General features: G+C 37.0%; 1 protein-coding gene across 2 annotated transcripts in view; it reads left to right on the top strand.

The window, feature by feature from the left end:
• MAP3K21 (mitogen-activated protein kinase kinase kinase 21) overlaps positions 1-17,333 on the top strand; it is a 45,804-nt gene extending 28,471 nt beyond the window's left edge. Inside the window, exons 5-11 of one of the 2 annotated variants that reach the window (XM_025165892.2) lie at positions 4,088-4,328; positions 5,352-5,474; positions 10,208-10,324; positions 10,750-10,900; positions 12,810-12,904; positions 14,452-15,210; positions 15,748-17,333. In XM_025165892.2, the coding sequence (XP_025021660.1) occupies positions 4,088-4,328; positions 5,352-5,474; positions 10,208-10,324; positions 10,750-10,900; positions 12,810-12,904; positions 14,452-15,210; positions 15,748-16,142 (1,881 nt within the window). In that variant the 3' untranslated portion in view covers positions 16,143-17,333. The remainder of the gene's footprint in view (positions 1-4,087; positions 4,329-5,351; positions 5,475-10,207; positions 10,325-10,749; positions 10,901-12,809; positions 12,905-14,451; positions 15,211-15,747) is intronic. The other variant, XM_007426951.4, reaches the window with a different exon arrangement.
• The last annotated feature ends 5,589 nt before the right edge of the window (positions 17,334-22,922 follow it).

The following is a 22,922-nucleotide window of genomic DNA, read 5'->3' on the forward strand; positions in this document are numbered from 1 at the left end:
TTTACTATATTAATATTTGGGTTATTTTAACTCTGAGAATCTTACTTTAATTATGATGCTAGTAGCTAGAGCCTGTTCCAAAGAGAAACAGTTCTAAAAGTCATTTATTTCACTTTTTTCTCATTGGGACTTGATTGAGCAAGCAATCTTGCAAGTTAGTGGACATATTTGAAATGTTGTGGGTGCTGTCCCAACGTAGCTGTCACAAAACTTTTGTATTCATAAAATGTCTGCCAGAGTCTAGGTAGCCAGTTAGAAAGCACCTCTTTTTCAGAAGACAGGTTAATGAGTTGGCTCTCAAGAATCCCTCAGCCTCCTAGGATCCTTCCTACCTCCCTGCTTACATTTCCCCTTTCTTTAAGTAAATATGTTTGGCTCATTTCCAAACAATGAATTGAGAATTCTTAGAATTCTAAGCATTAAACATTGGCCTGTGGGGCAGATGAGGGGCCCAAACCCATTGTTACAATTGAGACAATGCTGGAGGTTGGTGCTTACAGCCTACATGGCTTTGTAATTTGCCAACTCCAAGAAAACAACCATAGTTATCAGTAAGCCGTAAACAAGCTTAATCAAAAACAAGCAGTAAACAACAGCCTAATCAAGGAGAAAACAACACAGAGAGCAAACCCCACTCCCTTCTAACACTGAAGATGTTACCTAGCCAGGTAACAAAACGTCTGCAAGAAAACAACCAAGCTCAGAGAACCCCAAGGACGCTACAAGTTGTCAGTAAGTTGGATGTTCTTAACCTGGGGACTGCCTGTATTTACATTTAAATTTTACAGGCTGCAGGAATAGTATCCTTGGGGACGGTGATGTCTGTTACATTTTAATTAACTGGTATCTTACTTAAAATTATTATTTCCTTCCTCTCTCCTCCAAGAGTAGAATTTTGCTAAAATAATATATAGACACAGACTTTGGACTCTCTTATAGAAGTTATCAAGGAACCCAATCAATGGGGAAATAATAATAATGATAACAATAACAATAATTACAATACTGCAGAAAAAACCACTGTACTAAAACAATAAAAACAAAAAGTAAAAACAACAGAAGAATAAAAGGAAAATAATAAAAACACATTTTAAAATATGTAATAGCAATTCAGTTTTTAAAAATATATTAAATCTTGCCCACATGAAATTGTATTGCTCAGTCTTTTCATTACATCAAAAAAGAGCGATCTGAAAGACAGAGAGTGATTATGTGTCTGCAGTCCAGGATTTTACCAGTATCTTTCCATGTGAATGACTTTGGCCAGTCTCTCTCTGCCTCAGCCCAATCTACCTCAATGGATACAGTAATCGGTGAAAAAATTAGGATGGAATGCCATGGATACTGTTTTGAGCTCCTAAGAGAAAGGCAGGATATAAATCTAATAAATAAATAAATGCTCAATAAATCCAAAGTTCTTCATGCTACTTCAATAGATTCCAAGTTTTCAACATATAAGTGAATGTCACATTAACTTCTTTCTTGATTTTCCAAGATCATATTAACAATATTGTAAATATTGACTATAATATGAATATTATACTAAAATGAAACAACATAGAACAAATCCAAATATCAAAGATTCCTCTAATAAATTACATTCCCAGCATTAAAAAGTTGAAATCCAACCTTTCCTATATCTTCACTGAAGTTGAAAGAAGATGAAAAAGAATCTTAATAATGTCTATAAAAATAAATTATAGGCTAAGAGTTTTCAAAAACCTTTTCCAATAGTTCAAGTAGTTTAAAACTTTCAGATGTTGCTAATGCAGAAAGTCTAAACTGTGAATTTAAAAGATGTTTAAATTGAATATGCTGCCATTCAGCTGTTTTGGCAATCCAAATTTTTAATGTAATATATCAAATATTTTCAAAGACTAATTAACATTAATTATTTCTTCTCAAGTTTTCCAAAAGGGGTGGGGGGAAAATTTACTTGCAATTTTCAAATTAGGATTAACTCAGGGTATCAATTCTTTTATGAAAAGGGATCAGATTTAATCCTCCATCATAGAATATAGCAAATCTGTCTTGTAGCTTTTAATGCTGGAAAAACAATTGAATTTTAGGAGGAAAAAAACCCAGGAGACAGATTGAGAGATAACAAAGGTTTTTATGCCACTTCAATCATTTTTACTTTAATCATATCAATCGGGTTAAATAATAACTTTCTAATTGTGTCTACAATAGTTTTGGAAAAAGGGCATTTGAATTATACAAAGAAATAGAAGTCGAAATATCAGCCCAATGATAAAGCTAAAAATCAGGAAAATCAAATCCCACCTTTTGATACGAAAATCACAATTTAGATGGTGAAAAATCTTGGATTCTGTCCATTCCATAAAAACTTTATATTAGTCTTGAAATAGTATTTATTTTAACATCTTGTAATCTTCTCCATAAACTCATAGAGATTTAAACCATCTGTTCATGTTAATATTAATCTCAGTAAACAAATTGAAATATTTACCTTTCCAAACAAGAAATATTTCTAGACACTATTGTTACAAGATATCTAAAATAATTGAAACAAGAAAACAAATCCCTGTTTTTTTACAAGTCTCCATAGATAACTCTGATCCAATTGGAATTATATTGCACTTATACTAATTACTTGAATAACTGGTAACAAATCAGACTAATAGATAATGTCCAGGAATTTTGGTAGAGAAGATCGGTAATTATCTAATTATTTAATTAAAAACCTAAAATGTCATCTGCCTAAAGTAACAATTTAGGTTCACTCCAGTCTTCTTTGTGTCTAAAATATCTTCTAACTGTCTGATAAGAGAGACCAAGGATTTCAAACTCAAATTAAACCTAAGAGGATATAAGAGACATCCTTGACAGGTGCCACAAACATCTTACTAGGTAAAGAAATAATTCAATTTGTATTAACTCTAGCTGATGGATTAATATGCTGCATTTTAATCAAATTGATACAATCAGAAGATAATCTGTTTTTGAGCAGAACATACTACAAAAATATAAACTGTTTCGTATCAAAAGCTTTCTCCAAATCCAGTGAAGCCATACTTGCAAAACTGAGCTTCTCAGCTTATATTTCCAGAAAGTTAATTAACAGCCTAAGATTATATGAAACTTGTTGCCCCTTTATAAAACCAGATTGTGCAGCGTAAACTGTCAAAAGTAATGCAGTTTGTAATCAACGTGCCAAAGTTATTGTTAGAATTTTAGCAGCCATATTTAACAGAGAAACCAGGCAGTAGCCTTTACATCTTGCCAAGTCTTTATCCATCTTCAATATACCATACATGTTTTATACCCCTCTATGGGAATTCCAGCAGGCTTTCCTTGTTTTCATAGGTTTATAAGTATCCATTATTTCCTGTAGTGAAAATGGTACAACCAAATATGTGGTTTGTTCTTGCAAACTCCTCAGAAGATTTATTTTATTCAAAAAATCAGACAAAGAACCTTCCCTCCAGCCTTCAGTTCAACAAAGCTTAGCCAGATTATTTAAAAATAGAAAATTGTCTGCCTCTAATTAACAGGTTTTGTACATGTTATACTACGGGGGTTTTCCTGTTTAAAGAATTGCCAGATAACATCCCTATGGATATAGCCATTTATTTATTTAATAAATTTATATGGCCACCCATCTCATATGCATGACTCTGGGCGGCTAACAGTTAAAACAAAATAAAAACAGAATAAAAACACAACCAATGATTAAGAACACAAATAACAATAACACAACATAAAATGGCAGCTGAGAATAATTTAACACCTCACAGTTAGTATAACTCAAAATCGGGTTCACCCACATTATCAGGGCCCCAGGCTTGATGGCAAAGCCAAGTTTTCAGTGCCTTGTGAAAGGCCAGCAGGGTCGGGGCAAGTCTGATCTCTGGGGTGATGATGTTCCAAAGGGCAGGCCCCACGGCAGAAAAGGCCATCCTCCTGTGTCCCACAAGATGGCATACTCTTATGGACGGGACCCAAAGCATGCCTCTCCTGCCAGATCCAACGGGATGGGTAGACACCACTGGGGAGAGATGGTCCTATTTGTTCCTCTCAAGGCAGAAGATAACATCCTAACCAGTATTCCCATTACAATTGTTAGGAGCTGAGGTCACGGGAAGAAGAATTAACAAGAGCTGCTCTTCATCAGAAATCTCAAGAAGAATTGCTGAAACGGCGAGAGCAGCAGCTGGCAGAACGGGAGATTGATGTATTGGAACGTGAATTAAATATATTGATATTCCAGTTAAATCAAGAGAAGCCCAATGTTAAGAAGAGAAAAGGGAAATTTAAAAAAAGTCGATTGAAACTTAAAGACGGGAACAGAATTAGTCTGCCTTCAGGTTTGTTTCTTTTTCCTGCCCCTCTCTTGAGCAGCTTTATTAAGACAAATAGTTGCATTTCCAGTGTTGAATTCTGTTGCTGACAATTTCAGGAATTACCCTATTAAAGCCAGTAGCATCATCTCAGGCTGTGTACAGTAGATGTTCAAAGAGGTGCTTTCTTTGACAAAGATTCAAGTGAAGCACTGCCTCAGAGATGCTTCATGAAGCAGTGTGAACCATTCAGTTCTAGAAACAAAACAAATTGATGGTAATATTTTGCTTTGCTCTGCTTTGCAGTTCCTTTTCAGCACAGCTTTTCTGAAAGCACTTGTCAATTTCTGATAGAGGACACAATGTTCAGCCTTGGCATCACTCACCAAAACCGTTGGTGAGTGGTGGCAGAGGACTCACCATTCTCCTGTTTCAGTATAGTGCTCTCACCGATGCAGAAACCATGGATTTGGCAAATGACATGTGACTCTTCTGGCTTTGGCAAGTGACAGGAAAGGCAGAAAGAAGCTTCAGTGCTAGGTGATGCATGTTGTATCTTTGCTTAGACCAAGAGAATCACATCATCTCCATGGCATAATATCAAAGCGAATCTAAGTTACCTTGTATAAGCCTAGTGTCACAGTCTCAAATGCCAAAACAGGGGACACTATTAGCTGTGTGCAAGAAATTAGTAAATTCTACAGGGATTAATTTAGAATGATTGTTTGTTCCATGTAGAGTTCTGATCTTCCTTCTAGTTATTCAAGCTTCATGAAGACAGAAAGCCTGTATGTCACTGTATTGAGTGACATATATTATATTATATTAAATATTATATAATTTAATGTACCAAATTGGCTCTCATTAAACCAGTTTATAGGTTGATAAATCTTTTGAACTCTTTAGGACTAAGTAGTGAAGGATTGTTCTTAGGATTGTACTAAATTTCAACATTGTATGTGCATCTTTAATATAATGCAGCAAGATAGTCTGTTATTGAAATTTCCTTTTGAAACATTTCAACTTAACATGTCTTTTTATTTATCACAGATTTTCAGCATAAAATCACAGTGCAAGCATCTCCAAATATAGATAAGCGCAGAAGTTTAAACAGTAATAGCTCTAGTCCACCAAGTAGTCCTCCAATAATTCCTCGTCTTCGAGCTATACAGTGTAAGTCTAAAAATGAGTATTTTTATACTGTTGATCTTGATACATTTTAGAACATTTTTTTTCATCATGCTGAAAAAGATTTCATATTGTTAAGTGTAATCTTAAACTTGCTTGACTAGGAGAAAATTGTGTTGACCAGAGTAAGACATATTTCTGCAAAAAATTGCATTGGATTGTGCCACAGAATGATAAAAAAGACAAATAGTGATGACTAGAGTTAATTTCAGTAATTGTATAAATGTGCAGTAACATGATTAATGCTGCTGCTGATATAACCATTAATTGTGATCTGAAGCTCTGTTAAACCATCACAGTAAACAATTAATTCCAAACTATGGTTGAGCTTTCGGCTCAAACTAATTCAGTTCTATTTTTCTTCTTTCATTTTCCATTTGATCTTCACTCCTATCCTTGATGTGGTGCCCCCCCCCCACCCCGGCACAGCAATTGAATTGAATTGAACTGGTTGTTTAATCTGGATATCACACCAGACTGTAGCACCTTGGATAAATTGGGGAAATAATGCATACTTGGCCGTGCTCCCTTAATCATTCCTAAGGATTACTTGTGCATAAGTCCTGTACCGTCAGTTCATGTAAATCCTTTTACCTTGTGGGTAGAAAATATATTGTCAGTGTCTCTGATTAACATAAGAGGTTGGTCGGGTATGTGTATATTGTAACTCATCTCAGGAAGACAAGGCAAATAATAGCAACATACAAAAAGGCCGAGCAACATGATAAGCTATTAACAGGGAAAATGAGGAAAAGTTAGATTTCAGTTCTTTTTTTTTTTAAAGGGACTTTTCCCATTGCTGAATTAAAGTATTTCCACTTGAGTTGGTGCAAAACTATTCAGGCAATAATTTTGCTACTCTCGATGCCAATTCCTGTCCTGACTCTACTGTCTCTGTTTTGACTGTCTGCCAAATAGTGCTATCTTGATTTTGCTGTTCAACACTTGATAGGCAAAGTGATTAGGTAATTCCTGTGTCCTCCTGTTTCTGCATGCCAGCAGCAGGTGGAAAAAAACATCCATTAAATATAGTATAACCTGACCTGTCATCTCTAGGTTCCTTCCCATGCCCATTCTTCTATACCCCATTTTGTTGTAACCCAAGTGGAAGAAAATGTTTAAAAATGGGGGTTGTGAACAAAGGTGAATAACAACACTTTTACTTGGGATTTCTGTCCTCTTTGCTTCCTGTCCTTTTTCTATATAGGGAATTGATGCTGGTCTGAAGCTTCCTCTATATTCTGTTCAAGAGGCAATAGGGAAGAGGATTCATTCACCATTCTGCTGCTTCGTTAATACATTATTGCGCTAAACCAGTAAAGGCTGTATAGTTAAACCACTTACATTACTGCCAACTGAGCATTACTTGGTGAGGCTGTTTAGGAATCAAGGGAGAATGGCAAGAGATATGATGTAACCAGGGAGGGAAAGGGTAGTGGCTGCATCAACCTGAAATGTTCAACAAATACCTCTCTGATCCCTGCCAGTACTGATCACCCGATAGTTCTTCCAGTGGCAAAGCAGAACAGATTTTGCACACTTCACAGCTGTTGTTGGATACTATCAGCTTAAGGGGGGAAACACTACTTTAACACCAGTACAGCTAAGGATGACTTAAGTATTACTCACAGGCTGGGCATTAGAAAAAGAGTGTTGTAGGGACAGGCCAGAAAAAAGATCTTGCCGGGTCGTTTTTGCTGAAGTTAGATGCAAATAGGGAAAGGACTGAAAATGGTATAATATATCTTTGTATGGGTGAGGTTGTGGATGTACATATAATTTCGTCTTTCACCAGAGACTTTGGACGCAAACAGAAATGAGGTTCCAGAATTTATGAATCTAACCCAAGACTCTTAGCTGAGAGGAGATTGTCAAAGACAGGCACTGCTGCAGTTACTCACTTCATCTCCCAGCTCTGCTGATACCAGTATATATTTGCACATTTGTAACTGGGCATACAATTATAGCTGTTAACTGTTGAGGTGGAAAATTTAAAATTGCTTACTTACACAGTTTTGTACTTTGCATTTCTGTAGTATAAACAAGTGTCTTGTTGGATCAAGACATGGTCCATCAGCCAAGCGTTCTGTTTCCAGAATTGGCAAGCCAGAAGTTTCCTCAACTTCACAGGGGTGAATAAAGTCATGTGTTTCCCTCAGCAGAACTGATTTGTGCTGATAGAATTGGAGAGAATGATTGCTGTTCCCCTGCAGCCCTCCATATTTTTCCAAAATCTCCTCCAGAAGGTTCCCTAGGGCCCCTAGAACAGATATTGAGGCAGAGCAGGGATAAGGAGGGCAAGAGGAAGAAGAAATACTGTTCACTATGAATCGATTTCTGCTCATGTAACATTCATCCTTTCCAACAGATAATGTAGTTGATGAAAGTCTTCCCTGTTGATCATTCTTAGCATCTTGAACTTTGAACTGTATTGATTCTGAATATGGAATTTCTGTGTTTTTTTAATTACTACTAGTTAATTGACTGGATTTGACACTTCACAAAGGAGAAATACACAATTTTCAGTTTCTACAAGTAACAGGATGCCAGTTTTGCCCTGGCAAAGTGACACAATTTTGCTTCTGGAGAATTTGAAATGTTTATTTTTAATTTTTTAAAAATTCTAAATTTGACTTTAGAAGGGGTGAAAAAGAATATGTGAACAGTGTATGCTGGCATGGAACTTGTCATTTCCAGCAGAGGAAAAGAAGGGAGTGTTACGTTCAGCTTAAATCTCAGTGTTTTCCCATTGCATTCAGTCGCTAATGCTGGTTAATTATTCAGTGTGTTCTGTTTGAGGATAATAAATTATCACTCCTGTTTCCCAGCACTGAAAGAGGGTATTGTCTGCCAGTTTTTCAACCTGGATGTCTTGCAAACAAAAGATTATTTTCTTCTCTTTGAACACCATTTTCTTAATCCTTTGTTCCCATTATCTTCTATTCCTTCAGAGTTAATAGATAAAGTTGAAGGAGAGCTCTTCCAGACATTAAAACCTGTGTACTTATTTGGGTAAAGCTGAAGCTATTTTCTTACTCATGCAGCACATTTTCTCCCCTGATTTGGGCTGTACTGCAATCACACAATTTAAATAGTTGATATACAACTACAAGTTTAGATACAGGTATCTTTTTATCTTTACCAAGACTCTTTTTGTGTAGATGGAAATTCCAAGACTGGTCACATCAACTTTTAACAAAAGAATTTAAAATCTGCTTTATTAATTAATTAATTTAGCTTTGATAATAGTCATTATCAGTCTGAAGCTCTAACGAATAGAACTCAGTTTACTAAGATTAAATTAAATATTCATTTGTTGAAAAATAGAGTGGGCTATCAGTTTCTTTCAGAGTCCATGAATTGGGCAAAATGAATTACTGAGTTTATAATTCTTTCACTGAGCAAATAAGAGTGCGCGTTTCACCCCCATCCCAACCAGATTCAATTAAGAAGAGAAACTACTTATCAGAATTACTTGAAAGTCTTAGAAATGCACATGCCCTTAGGTAAATTGCATGCATAGCAAGCCATCTTCCACATATAGATTGTTCCCTGGACTCTTAGAATCTGCACATTGAAAAAGATCTTGGGATACCATATGATTTTTCCCCTTCTTTATTTGCCTCCTGTGGAAAGAGTCTTTGTGTCTCAGTCACTGGAACCCAACATTGGTGATCTGAGATGAATAGCAAGTACTATTAGATGTCCCTGGACAATAATGGTAGCAATTTTTTAAAAAGTACTACAGTAGTTGAAAAGCCATGCCCAACAATTAGGAAACCACCAGAACCAGGGGCCATGAGTTACAGAGGTTTCTTAGAGAAGGGGGAATAGTATGTTCATAAAATATTTACATTCATTTTTGGCAATATCCCCATTTACCATGGTCCATCGCACTCCAGAGTGTCCTAAAAACCTTATTGTTTTCAGGAGTGTGAGGGAAGCAAAAGTTCACTTTTGCAAGCTCTCTATACTTATAAATCTTAAGGTATAATCCAAAATATTTAGAAAAATGCAGTGAAATATAGAATTGTCATCCTCACAAACATGTATGGGCAGTCAGTGCTATCTTCTCACTGTCTTCATAACTGTTTCCATTTCTGTGCAGTATAATAGGACTTGTGTAGCATTGCTGAATTCAATATAGTCATATTTTTATATAGATTGTTAAACTGGCTCAAATCAAATCAATGCCTAGGGCATGCTGCCCAGACTGATAAGTGCTACAGAATAATCAGTGGAGATTTCACACTATCAAATAGCAATTAAACTGTTGAGAGGAGCATTATTAATCATAGGACTGATTTATTTAAAGATGGTTCACCCAGTGCTTATATACTTATTTGTTCTTGCTATATCTAGCCTTTCCTCTAGCAGCCCAAGGCAGCATACCTGATATTCCCTCTTTCATTTTTCTCACAACAACCCTATGGAATAGGATGGGCTGAAACGGGGTGACTGGCCAAAAGCACCCAGCAAGTGTCCAGGGCTGAGGAAGAACTAGAACGTGGACCTCCTCACTCCTAGCCCAGCATGATAATACTGTATAATTGTTCATATGCTGTTTTCTGCCAGACTTTGTTGAGCCACTCCTAGCATGCATTCGTTGGGCTCTGAGACTGCTATTTAAGAATATTTCTGAAACTGGTGTTGATTTACTATATCAAGCCAAAGTACCACCAGGTAGTTTCATATATATTCTCTAATTGTTTCTTCAGTGATTTCCAAAACTGACTCAAATGCAGCTAACGGGCAAAGAAACAGTATATATGTGTACCAGCAAGATGTAGATATCACAAGTGAATATGAACTTCCCTGTGGGGTTAAGACAAAAGGCAAGGCAATATTCACTCTACAATGTGTTGGTTGTATTACTTTCTTAGCTGAATTTGTATAAAGTGATAACCTGAATACTTACTTGGATATCCATTATAGAGATTTCAGATTAATGCAAATACTTTTGCATATTAAGTCATAAAAGACATATTTTAGTTATATCTAATGAAAGTATTCAGAAACTATAGCTTATCTGAATTTATCTAAAAATAAAGAAAAATTAAAAGCATGAAAAATCAGTATCTTCCTGTTGATTGACTTTCTTTTCTTACCTTCCCACCTTGGTAGATTAATTCTTTGCCTGCTTAATTTGATTACCTACTTATCTGTTCTCTAGAGGGGAAAATTGTCTCTTTGGTGGTACTGTAATGCAAATCTTAGGGTAGGTGCTGAATTCTTGTTGAGATCTTTTATCTTTTTCCAGTAACCTCAGATGAGAGCAACCGAACATGGGGAAGAAGCACAGCTTATCACCAGGAAGAATTTGAAGATGTGAAAAGAAGCTTTAAAAAGAAAGGTTGTACTTGGGGACCAAACTCAGTTCAAACAAAAGAGCGTGCAGATTGCAAAGAGAGGTATGGTTGATGGGCAACATGGAAATGATGATATAGTGTATCTATGATAAATACCTAGATGTTGTGGTTCTTAGTTTAATGGTATGTAGACTGGGTGGGAGAGAAAAGAAGATTGGACAACTGTGAAGATGCTCAGATAACTAGAGCTCTATGAATTGACAAGTCAAAAGTACAATTACACATGCTGGACTGAATATTAATGAGTTCTTTGTGTCAAAATATGTAGATTCAATAAGGGAAAGTATTTAGTTGAAAATGTAAGCACTGAAACTTAACCTAATCTCTTTCTCTGCTTTGTATCTCTGTCCCAAACATTTAAGAACATCCCCTATAAAACTGAGCAAAACAGATGTGGCAGGGAGAGAGTTCTGTGGAGAGAGTATATCAAGGTCCTCTGCTTTCTCTTTAGTTCGGTAGGTAGAGGATCTTGGCTGGAGAATGTATGGCAACTTTGGTCTCAAAGTTCAGAGTCTTTTGTGGGCTTGCACAAGCCTCTGCTTGCTCACAGACTATGCAGTTCCTGTTGCCCAGGGAATCTGTCTTTACATGCAGTTCCAGGGCATGGGCGACAAAGAGTTGAAACTTTATTGGCAGGGGAGGGGAATGGGCAAAGTTCCTCATTCATAGAAATGTTGTTCTGGGAGCATACTATTTTGCATACCATATTCAGTAATGAAGCAAGCTAGAGGGCACCTTGCAGCATTTAGGGACTACATCAGATCTTCCTGTGCCATAAGAAGTCCCTAAATCACTTAGAACATATTGGGGCTTACATGATGCCAGTAATTAATTCTGTAGAAAAATGAGAGATAGTCAGAAGATCAACTGAATGGGGTTGGGAGGGAAGAGATAAAAATGCTTCCTTCCCTTTCTGCATGGGTTTACTACCTTTATAAACTGTCCAAAACTCTGTATTTCCTTCCATGGCAGTAATAAATATAATTACCTAGGATAGTGTTACTACAATATATTTGGGTAAATTGGAGGTGGGGATATAGAGACCAATTTTTACCTAAAACACCCTTACTTCTTACTAAATGCAAACATGGATTACTAGCACAAAGTTACAGGATGAGAAGAGTTAATTATCTAAGGCTGTCCCAGAGTAGTTAGGTTTATTCTGGATAAAGTTGCTGTTAGAAGAAGTTGAGAACTATCAATTAAAGACCTGCAGCTTAGCTATTAACTATGAATCTGAAAAAGAAATAAGCTTATCCTTATTGTAGTTCTTGATATAAGTTAGGAAAAAATATGTTCAAGCTCCAGTTAATATTTGTATCACTGATTTGAGTTTCTAAACAAACTTTGAATTGGAAAAAAATAACTTTTCCTAAAAAAGTTATTGAAAAAGTCATGATAATATCTGTGGGGAAAAAAAAATCCCCACAACCTAAAAACAGTCAAATTGCACTAAATATGATTTAATTGTTATATTCAAACATAATGAAACTTTATTTGGAAATTTATTTTTATTGGAATGTTTATAACTATATTTTAAAAGTAACAGCTGGGTAGCATGTCCTTTCCTTTACATTGCATTAATGAAGTCACTAAAATAGTTAAAGTGTGTTTTCTTTTGTGAATAAAATATATCTCAGTGAAAAAACCTTCCAGTCCAGAAGAAACTTGCACTGAAGAAAGAGAAGGGAGAAGTGTTTGTGCCATTCTCACTGGTGTCTCCAAAAATCCCTCAGTCCTTTTGAGCAGCTTTTTCCAGTCTGGCGCTCCTTCAGATATGGTGGACTTAGCCTATAGTTTACAAAATTAAGTAAGCCAATATTGTAGCAAAGGCTAAAATATCTTTTACTGTGCAGGAAAAAACACAGTTATTTTCTTTATTATTTCTGTAGAACCATATTTGTATAAAAAGAGTAATGCTCTTTATAGTTAAGAGTTTCTTTGATTCCAGAATAAGACCTCTCTCAGACGGTGGTAGTCCTTGGTCAACACTTTTGATGAAGAGTCATAAAGGTGTCCCATTAGCTTCTTTGTTCATGGACCAAGGTAAGCGTTGAAATACAGAATTTATTTTTCAGGACCTAGAAGAGAGGAGCACTAAAAACACTCAGGGAGCCATAAGCCATAAATCATCACTTCTAGATAGTATGGGCATGATTTTTTAGGTAGTGCTGCTACCAAAATCCATGTCCTCATTTACTACTGAAATTTGGCAGCATACCATTTGCAAAGGGTTTGTTTAAATATTTTGTTTACTTATTTATACATACATTTAATGTATTAATCATGTATATCCTGCTTTTTAAAATCTGGTCCTACTCACTTTTGACCCTGCCTACTTTTTTTATGGACTTATGTCTTTTTGAGAACAGAGTTCACTGTGATACATAGGACTGGAATATAATGTTCAGTCCAGAGAAGCCCACCCTTATGTTAGACTTGACTCTCTTGAGATCGGACATCAAGATTTCATATATACTGAAGTGTTTAGCAGGGTAGGGATTCCACAGTACAAATTGCAGCTATCCTGGCCAATTCCACATTTTACAAGGCAATGAAATCTAAGGCCCTCTTGAGCTGGTGCATGAGGATTATATTCAGTGGTATCCTTCTGTCAGTGGAACTGACACAATGGTGGATCAAATTCCCACCCATTTCCATGGTCATGTCCCAGATCTGTGCTGAAGGATTGGGGGTTAATTTAGAAGGCATCAAAGGGAACATTGGGAAGTTCTTGTTCTGTGAGGAGAATTCTGCTAGCTCAATATAGATTTAGCTGTATTCCAGAAAAATAGAAATAAATATATTTCACATTTATTAAATATGCCTTCTCTTCTCCAAAATGTATTTAGTGTTTATAAGAATGACTGTGATTGCTGACAACACCTCATTTTGTCATGTGCTGTCAGCAGTAAATTCAGATCCAGGTAGTCATGTTCTAAAACTGTTGTCCTTTTAACAGAACAGTTGAGATTAAATCCATACGCATTGCGAATTCTTTTGGAGACTAGAAATTAAGTCCCCAATTTAAGAATGAGTTCCGTTCCCAAGGTCTGTCCTTAAGTCAAATCTGTATGTAAGCCAGAACAGTGTTATTGTATAATACTATATAAGTAGTATTGTGTAATTAACTTGAACCATTGTGTATTTAATTTGAATAATTGTGTATTTAACTCAAATTTTGCTACAATAGGCTCCGTTCTTAACTATGGGTTGCCCTTAAACCAGGCGTTCTTAGCCCGAGGGCTACCTGTATTTTGGTTAAATGTTGACATTCATAAAACTGGAGGGAGATTGGATGTAGGAGACACAATGTGGCTTCACAGCAGGGAAAAACATTCTGAAAAACATGGAATCTAAATAAATTTACCAGTAAGCTTTGAAGTTATTATCTTGCTTGCTTTTCACTAGTCAGGACTTTTGATCCCCAAAATTCTGTGTGATACAATAAACTCTTCTTTCTTTGTGTTAGAAGTACATCCTGATTGTATCAATACCATGCTTTCTCTAATTTCATATTGGTCATTTCAAAATACATTTACCTTTGAATATAATATAATATAAACACATCAATAAATTTTGTGTCTGTACAGAACAGAGACTTTCCCCTGAAGGCCTTGATCCTAGGCGACCAAAGCAATTAAAATTGCCAAATCAGGCTTATATTGATCTACCTCTTTGGAAGGATGACCAAGCACTAAATTCTGCAGAACAGGAAAGCTTTGAAGAAGGAAATTCTGCAAGTTCTGCAAATAGCACTCCACAAATGACCCCAACAAACAGTATCAGTAGAACATTACAGAAGAAGAAAACTGACACTGTGCTGTATGGCTGTGCTGTCCTTCTAGCCTCTATAGCTCTAGGCTTAGATATTAGGGAGCCAAACAGATTGCAAAGTGTGGATGAAATGTTGCCTAAGGAGGAAAAGAAGAAACGTGATGGCCTGTTTCAGCGAGCATCTAAGTTTCGCAGAAGTGCAAGCCCTGTAAGGTTGCAGCCTAAGAGAGAGGAGGCATGTGTCCCTTCATCATGTCCATCTGCAAGTACTGTGAACCTCCTGTCCATATCTTCTGTTTCTACTAAATGCCTCCTTCAGTCTGACAGTGAGGATTCAACTATGACCACAGTGCCTGGTAATGGAGAAGTTCCCATTGAACACTTTTTGCCTGTAAGTCATACATGCAAACAAGAACAAATAGCCACCGTTGATAGTACTACCAGTTCGGATTTGCCATCTCCCAGTCTTCCTTTAAAGCAAGAATCTCAATGTGCAGCCAGTGCCATTTCTTCAAAAGTCAAAGTTTTGGGTCATAGACGGACCATGTCAGATGGAAATACGTATCATTCCATAAGTGAGTAAAACAGTACTTGTGTGTGTGTGGGGGGGGGGAGTATTGGTGGGAGAGAGGGTTAAGTATGATGAATAACTCAGTAATGTACTTCATAAGCATCAGACGGAAAAGAAACAGTGGAACTTACTGGGACTGAAAAATGCCTGTCCCAGAAAGTATATTCAGGAAAGTGTTGCAGATGAATAGCAGAATAAATGTGCTACGTGGCAGAAGTCCCTATGTTCAGACTCCAGTATTTCAAGGTAGAAGCTTAATGTAGCAGATGATGAGAAAGACCTCTGTCTCTGAACTTCAAGAGCTGCTGTCTCTTAGAGAAGACAAGCTAAGAAAAATAGGATAGTGTGATGCAGAGATGCCGAAGGAAATAAGTTGTCCTAAAATCACACGGGGCTCTTAGAATGATTGTGTATCATGCTACCTGTTGTTGTATAGTTAAACATTACTGGTGGCTAATATACTGTATATACTATTTTTCTACTGTAGCAGCACTATAAGTTTGCTTTATATTTCTCTTCAATGTCTTTCTCTTCCACTCAGCTAATGGAATTGCTAATGGAACTCTTGAGAATCTGCATGTACCCTCTATCCAACAAACAAACTTTCACAATGACCTTTCATCAGGGAAGCAAGAAATTGTCAATATTATACCAAGACCTCGACCTTCTTCTTTAAGAAGCAGATTGGATCCCTGGCTGGCTATTTCTCAAAGTATAAAGCCAAACCCTTTTGAGATGGGTAATTTAGAAGCTGATAGAGATTCAAAGGCTAAGTTACTGACTGATACCAAGGAGAGAACTAAATCCCATGGGCCCTCTTTATTGGATATGGACGTAGAAGGTCAAAATAGTGACTGTACAGTACCTTTGTGTAGGATGAAGAGTAAAGCAGGTCGGCCATCAATATATGAACTGGAGAGAGAATTCTTGTCTTAAGTGCCTTGGAATTTTTAGCCTATTTTAAGAACAAAACTTTGCGTGTGTGGTAACTTTATGCTGCTCTTTTCTAAATTTTGTGATCAGTAGAGTTTGGTACTATACCAGATAGATGAAAAATTAAATACAGAAAAAAAAATATTGCAGGCAATGGACACTCTGTAAGCCCATGTGTAGTTTTATTGATTACCATCAATATCCTGAATGAATATGCACATGTGGATGTCAATAAACTTTTTCACAATTTTGATTTTTAATTTCTTTTGCAATATGTCCAGCTGCTTTATTCCTGCCTTGGTTTTGCCTTTAATTGTTTTTCCCATTAACCATGTGAACTGCAGTACATTAAAATCCCATTGCACTGAAAAGATGTTTGCCTACAGAGAGAGCTCAGTTCTGAACTGTGGTTTTCTTGAGACATAATTGTAAAATTGTATTATCTTACCTTTAATGCTACAATAGTTGCTAATTTTATTTGGCCAGTATCCATTGGAAACAGCACAGTTCAACTTTAGGATGCTTTGTTACAATCAAAATGAATGTTATGTTAATTTTGACAAAGCGGTATTGTATAAAAGCAATAACTTGAAACAAGTTATTTTGGCTAGGCAATCTTCCAAGACAGTAGTTTGATTTAAAATATTTAAGATCTTTCATGTAAATTCCCTTTACCTATGAGTGAAGAATGCTTCAGTTTGCTTGTGTCTATTGGTCTGGTTTGCATTTTTTTTTAAGTGAAGGGCATATAAACGGAATCATAGGTTATGAAGTACTTCTGAGAGAGGTTATGGGGGAAATGGAAAAGACGGGAAAAAGAGCTTATGCCAGTTTCCCCAAACTGAATTTTCCAGACATGTCCAACTTCAACTCTCACAATTCCCAGGCAACATGACTAAACTCACTTGGAGGGCACCAAGTTGGGGAGGCTGATTTAGTATAACAAAAGGCTGTTAAGAGGACTTCAGTTATTGAAAAGGCTACTAGGGAAAGTGTGCTTACTATAGTGTGTCTATGTATTTGTTTTAGCCTATGGGATTCAAAAAGTCTTATAAATCTGGCTTTTTGTACAGTATCAAAAATAGAACTGTTAATGTTTAGTGTAGTATCTGTTGTCAGAGTTGCATGTGGAGGTGATTACATGGACATTTTGATTTAAATTTTAGTTAGATCAATTACAACACAACTATATGCATTTGAGATGAATTCTGGAAAGCATTGTAAGATAGGAAGGCATTATTAAAATATAACATTTTTGAATTACACATTGCTCTTCTATGCCATTCTGGTGGATTTGCATATGTTGCAGAAATGATTTAACATGATATCTTTTATGTCCAACATAAAAGTGGGTGTCTAATAGATTAAAAACTCAGTAAAACAACCAGTAACAATAATAATAAATACACATATGGGGCAACTGCAAACCACAACAGTCACAAATAACATCCTATGTAGTAGGCATCAATCTCTTTCTTCCTATCTGAGGCCTTTTCTCCTCTGGAGAGTCCTCTGATTTTCAGAAGCATCTGAAGGATGCAGAAGGGGGAAAGAGAAGATCAGAGAGATGATGAGATGAGGCGAGGCGAGGCAAGGCAGGTGCCTCAGGTGCCAGATTGGGAAGAAGGGTCCTGGAGTTTAGAAAATCACGCCTGCCGCTGGTACATACGTATTCTGCTCTAGATATACAGAGCTGGTGGCAGGCTGTGCTAGAGGAAAGGCACAAGAGACATAACGGAGACAAGAGAGGAGCTACAAGGGAATAAAAGACAGCAGTAGGAGTTGCAGTAAATGAGAGGAGAGGCTGTATTCCACTTTCTGTTTTCTGATGCTTCTACAAACCCGTTTGAAGACAACAGACATTCAGCTACTCAGAGACAGTGGAGAGATGCTAGTCAGAATCAGTTAAAGTCTTTAGACACTAGTATCTTCCCTTACACAGTTCATTTTACCACCTTACTTATTTGTCCTTTTCAGCTAAGTATTGCAAACAAGGGCCGCTATTCCTAGCACAGAGCAGCAGTCAAGAATGAAATAAGAAAATGTCTCTTTGGGGCAATATTCAGAAACAGACAGTAGGAAGGACCTCTCTTGGGGTATATAGAAACTTTCTTTTACAGTGAGCTACACAGTTGTAGTGAGGCTATGAAGTGATGTCTGATCTTCCAGTCGGTCAGAGTGACCAGGTAGCTATTGCAGCATCCATATAACCATCTGAAATGGATGTAACCATGAACATTCCCAAAGAAAGTATATTAGAGAAAAGTGTGGTAGAGGAGCAAGAAACAGCTGTAGTTGAGTTTAGTTCCTTAAGCCTAGATGATCCCAGATTGTGGAGCTATTTGAGCAATAGTTTGAGGGACTTCCTTATACTAGAGCCATAGCAAATAAAAAACTTCATGTTCCCCAAATACAATGAAAGTAGCAAACTGGCATAAACTTCCCAATGGTGATAAAGTGGATAGGCCATGGCCTATGGCCTATATACTCGAAAACCCAGAATGCATACTGATTTTGTTGCAAACTCTTCTGGTCTCATGTTCCAGCCACATTGGATTGTATAGGAACAAATTATTGGAAAAATCTGACCATAAATGTGGCATGCCACAAAAAAATCAGCAAATCACCAGAGCACATTCCACTGGGGGGGGGGGGGAAGTGTGAGATGAGACTACTGTTAAAGGTCACCACAGATTATGATTATCAAGAGAAGATTGCATCAGAGTCTGTTTATTGGTCTAACGTTCTGAAAAGGCTCACTGCCTTTGCGAGAATGTTTGCTTCCCAAAAGTTAGCACTACATGGAATTTCAGATCAGCTGTGTGTGCTACACAGTGGAAACTTCCTTAAAATTGTGGACTGATGGCTGAGTTTAATGCTGTATTCCAGGAACATCTAACAAGAGTCAACAGCCCAAAAATCTACAGACACCATTATCTTGCAAACAGAGTTCAAAATGAGATCCTACTGTTACTGGCAACAAAAGTCAAACAGGAGATCTGAAGTCAGCAAGATGTTACTCTTTACTCTGGACTTCACGTCTTACATCAGCCATGAGAAACAAATGACTTTAATGGTGCCTCTTGTTACAACAGACCCTAGTGAAAAAGTCTCTGCAATGGTGACTGTCATAGAGCATTTTCTAGAATTGATTGATACTGATGATACTACAGGAACTGGAATGACAAATGTGCTTCTTAACAGCTGGATAATCCTGAAATTGTAAAAACTGACATGAGAGGTCAGGATTACAATAATAATACCAGCATAAAAGAAAGGAGTGCAGACACGGATCTAAGTATTAAACCCCCAAGCCTTTTTTTTGTCTTGCGTCTCATTCATTGAACGTGGTGGTCAGAATGCTGTATCAGCTTCTAGTGAGATTGATAAATTTTTAATGAAATCCAATGTGTCTGTGTGTGTGCACTGACTTGTTGAAGGCAAATTTTGGAGCAACATCTGAGAACATCTCGCTGAAACCACTGGAGGCATTATTTCCTATCAAACACCAAATTGGGAAGATAGATAGTGCCATCATTACCATTATGAAGTATAATACTTTGAGAGGAGAAGATTTTCTGTGGGAGAACAGCAGCAGGGTAAATGGAATCACCAGAAACATATATTGCATCAAACTTCTACCTAGCTTGGTGTTGTAGCATGACATACTGTTCAAACTAAATGTTGTAAGCAAAACAGTCCAAACTGCTGATCTCAATATATGTGGAGTGATGGAACAACTGGACAAAGCAAAATCATAGAATCTCATTGGTCAGATGAGGGAGTTGAAAATATTCTTAAGAATGCAGAGAAGTTGGCAGAGGAATTTCACACAAACTGTTTCCCCACCCATTTAAGAACACACTGACCGAGACTTTTGGATTAGGAAGCATGGAAATAATCCCATAAGAGCTCCCAAACAACAATTCAAAGTTGAATTCTTTAACTAGATGCTGGATTATGCAATATAGTCAGTTGAAAAACATTTCATGCAGTTCAAGGAACATAGTAGTATATGCAGCAAAGGACTCCTTGCTGTATCTAGAGACACCAACAATGCAGGGTACTAGAGATAGTGTGGATAATATGATGACATGGTGCAATATTGATGTGAGTGAATTAGGTGGTGACTGAAAGCTCTTTGAAGATACATTTCAGTAGAATCAATCTCAAAGGCTGTTCTGAAATATACAGTATGTTCACAAATAAGATGATCACTTTCCTTCCAAATGCTTTTGTTGTTTTCCAAACATACTTCTAACAATTCCTATAACTGGTGCTAGTGGACAATGGATACTTCTCCTAGCTGATGGTACTAAAAATGCACCTAAACTCCATAATGACACAGCAGAGGTGGGGTAGTCTTTCAATCATGACTACAGACCTTCAGGGAGCAGTTCAAACCTCTGCAGCTACAAAGGCATGGAAAGTAGCATTTAGTAAGTAATTAGAGTAAATATATTGGAGTTTACTATGTAGATGAGAAAAGTTACATATTTGCTGTTCAGGCATTCAAAGCATTTAAAGTTAGTTCTCCTAGGCAGGTAGCTGAGCAGAACCATTAGAGGTCAAAACAAGTCAGAATTGATACCGTTCAAAAATTTGGCTCAGGCGGTGGGACGTTGGGGTGTCTTTGCTCCCTACTTCAGGTGCCAAAATGTGAGCTGACTCAGTGAAAGACCTTTCACAGCTCTTTAAGTTGGATCCATTTTTGTTGCAATCCTTAAATGTCAGAAATTTGATGTTGTGCTTTAAAATGAAGATCTTAAACTTTTATGCACTGATGAGACCTAATGAAATTACACTCTCCTCCAAAGCTGTGGATTGCATTTTATATTCAGTTAAAATTCATGGCAAAAGGTTTATTAATTCTTGCAGAATTGTAATATTGCATTTGTTTTCTGAGGGAGACGTATAACAATAATCCTGTTTTTAAAAATGTGTGTACAATGGTGAATAGTTTGGTACAGTCTCTTTGGGGAAAAAAACAGAAGGGGAAATTGCAATTTTTTTTTTCTTAAAGTACCACATTGGTTCAAATTTTAAGGCACTTTGTAGCTGTAATTTTCTGTTAGGTTTTTTTTTTTTTTTTTAATTACAGGTTAGGATTTAATTTCTGTGACTCTTAGGAATTTGTACTGCTTTATCATTTCCTGCTAAGCATTAACTCTGAAAATGTCACATGTCGAGCAGTTGTTTCAAATATCTCCCTTTTAAATGATACAATTTTTTTCTAAAAATCACATTGTTTCATAAGGTGCAAGTGTTTCAGAAAGTCTTGCAGACAGTTGGTCGGTTGCTTTTTAAAATGATCATAGAGTTCAGGAGATTGATGGATGCTGTTGTTTTTCTTAGGAAAATCGTCGGTTTCAATTCTCCGTATGCTGAGATTATCTGTTTCCTTTCCCTGTGGATCTCCCCTTGGATTCAGGGGGTTGGATTCAGACACTGTCTGCTTGTAGAGGGAGCAGCAGCTTTTCTGTTCATCTTTCCTGCGTCTTCAACCCACTGGAACTGACTCTCAGAACAGGGGCGGGCAACCCCAGTGTCCCATTTCTGCCTTCCTGACCATGCCACTGGAACACAGTGATACCATATCCAATTTTCGTCTCTGGGTTTTTTCTTTTTTGTTTCTTTTTTTGTTCCCCTCAAAAACAAAATGGGAACATTTTGCCTTCGAGAGGTTTGCCATTCCTGTTTCCATTCTTAAATTCCCCCTCCCCCCAAAAATGGCTGAAAAAATCCCAGTCCCTCTCCTGCTGCTAACATCACGCACAGCCCTTCAGCTGGTCAGGAAAGAGGATCGCAGTCCATGATGCTGGAACAATTGTTCATCCCTGCTTTAGGGGATGCAAGCAGCTGGGGTGGAGTGGGTAGGTGGGAGGTGAGGAGAATTGTGCAGAAGTTGTTGCCTCCTGATCCAGCAGTAAATCAATCTGTGGGATAAGTTTCCTTCCCTGCACAGAAGATGTCTGTCTGTTTTTAGAAAGTGAAGTCTGGATCTAAATCCATTGCTTAAATCTGTTTTAAATTTCAGGTTCAACATTAACATTAAAATGAAGCATATTCAAAAACCACTGATGCCACTGGGATGAACTTGTGCATATCTATTTCATTCAGGATGATTTGGGTGCATTTAATGTGGGCTGGATTATGCTCTGTTTCTTTGATCAGCAGTATTACCAACAGAGCATGTCAGCATCTGATCAAATTCTCAGAGCAAAATAATCCATCTGTCCAGGTACAGAAAGTATGCTAATAATCAGGAATGATAAAATGTAGGTCATTTAGCTAAAAAAAAAGAATAGAAAGAATTTGGAATACAGAAGAAACATAACAATAAAGATCCCTTTTATAGGATTTTAGAAAAATCTAGTTCACTTGCTTCACACATGTTATCATTTGACTCTGTATTCCATTTGATGTGCAGATTTGAATTACAGGTAGGTCTTTGTTAATATTACCTACATACTTAATTGGCCAATAGTTGCATCATTGACTTAGTGTCAATCCATAGGCATTTCTATTGCAATGCAAATTATGTCTGGTTGATTCTTCTCAACTTCTTAGTGGCGCTCAAGAATATCAGCCACATTTTTCTTCAGAGCCACCAGCCAGAGGAGGTTTTGAACAGCAGATCTTAGATGACGATGCTGGGACAATAAGGCTTTTCTTTTGGCTTGTGAGGTTCTAACTGGTTCCTACTTTTCTCGTATCTATCTGAAAGTGGTGAATGATGCCTTTTAGAAATCTGATCGAAGGCATTATCAGTATGATGGTACA

The sequence above is a fragment of the Python bivittatus genome, unplaced genomic scaffold (assembly GCF_059951505.1).
Source record: "Python bivittatus isolate LINGU-HERP-01145 unplaced genomic scaffold, Pbiv_v1 ctg000020_np1212, whole genome shotgun sequence".
Lineage (NCBI taxonomy): Eukaryota > Metazoa > Chordata > Lepidosauria > Squamata > Pythonidae > Python > Python bivittatus.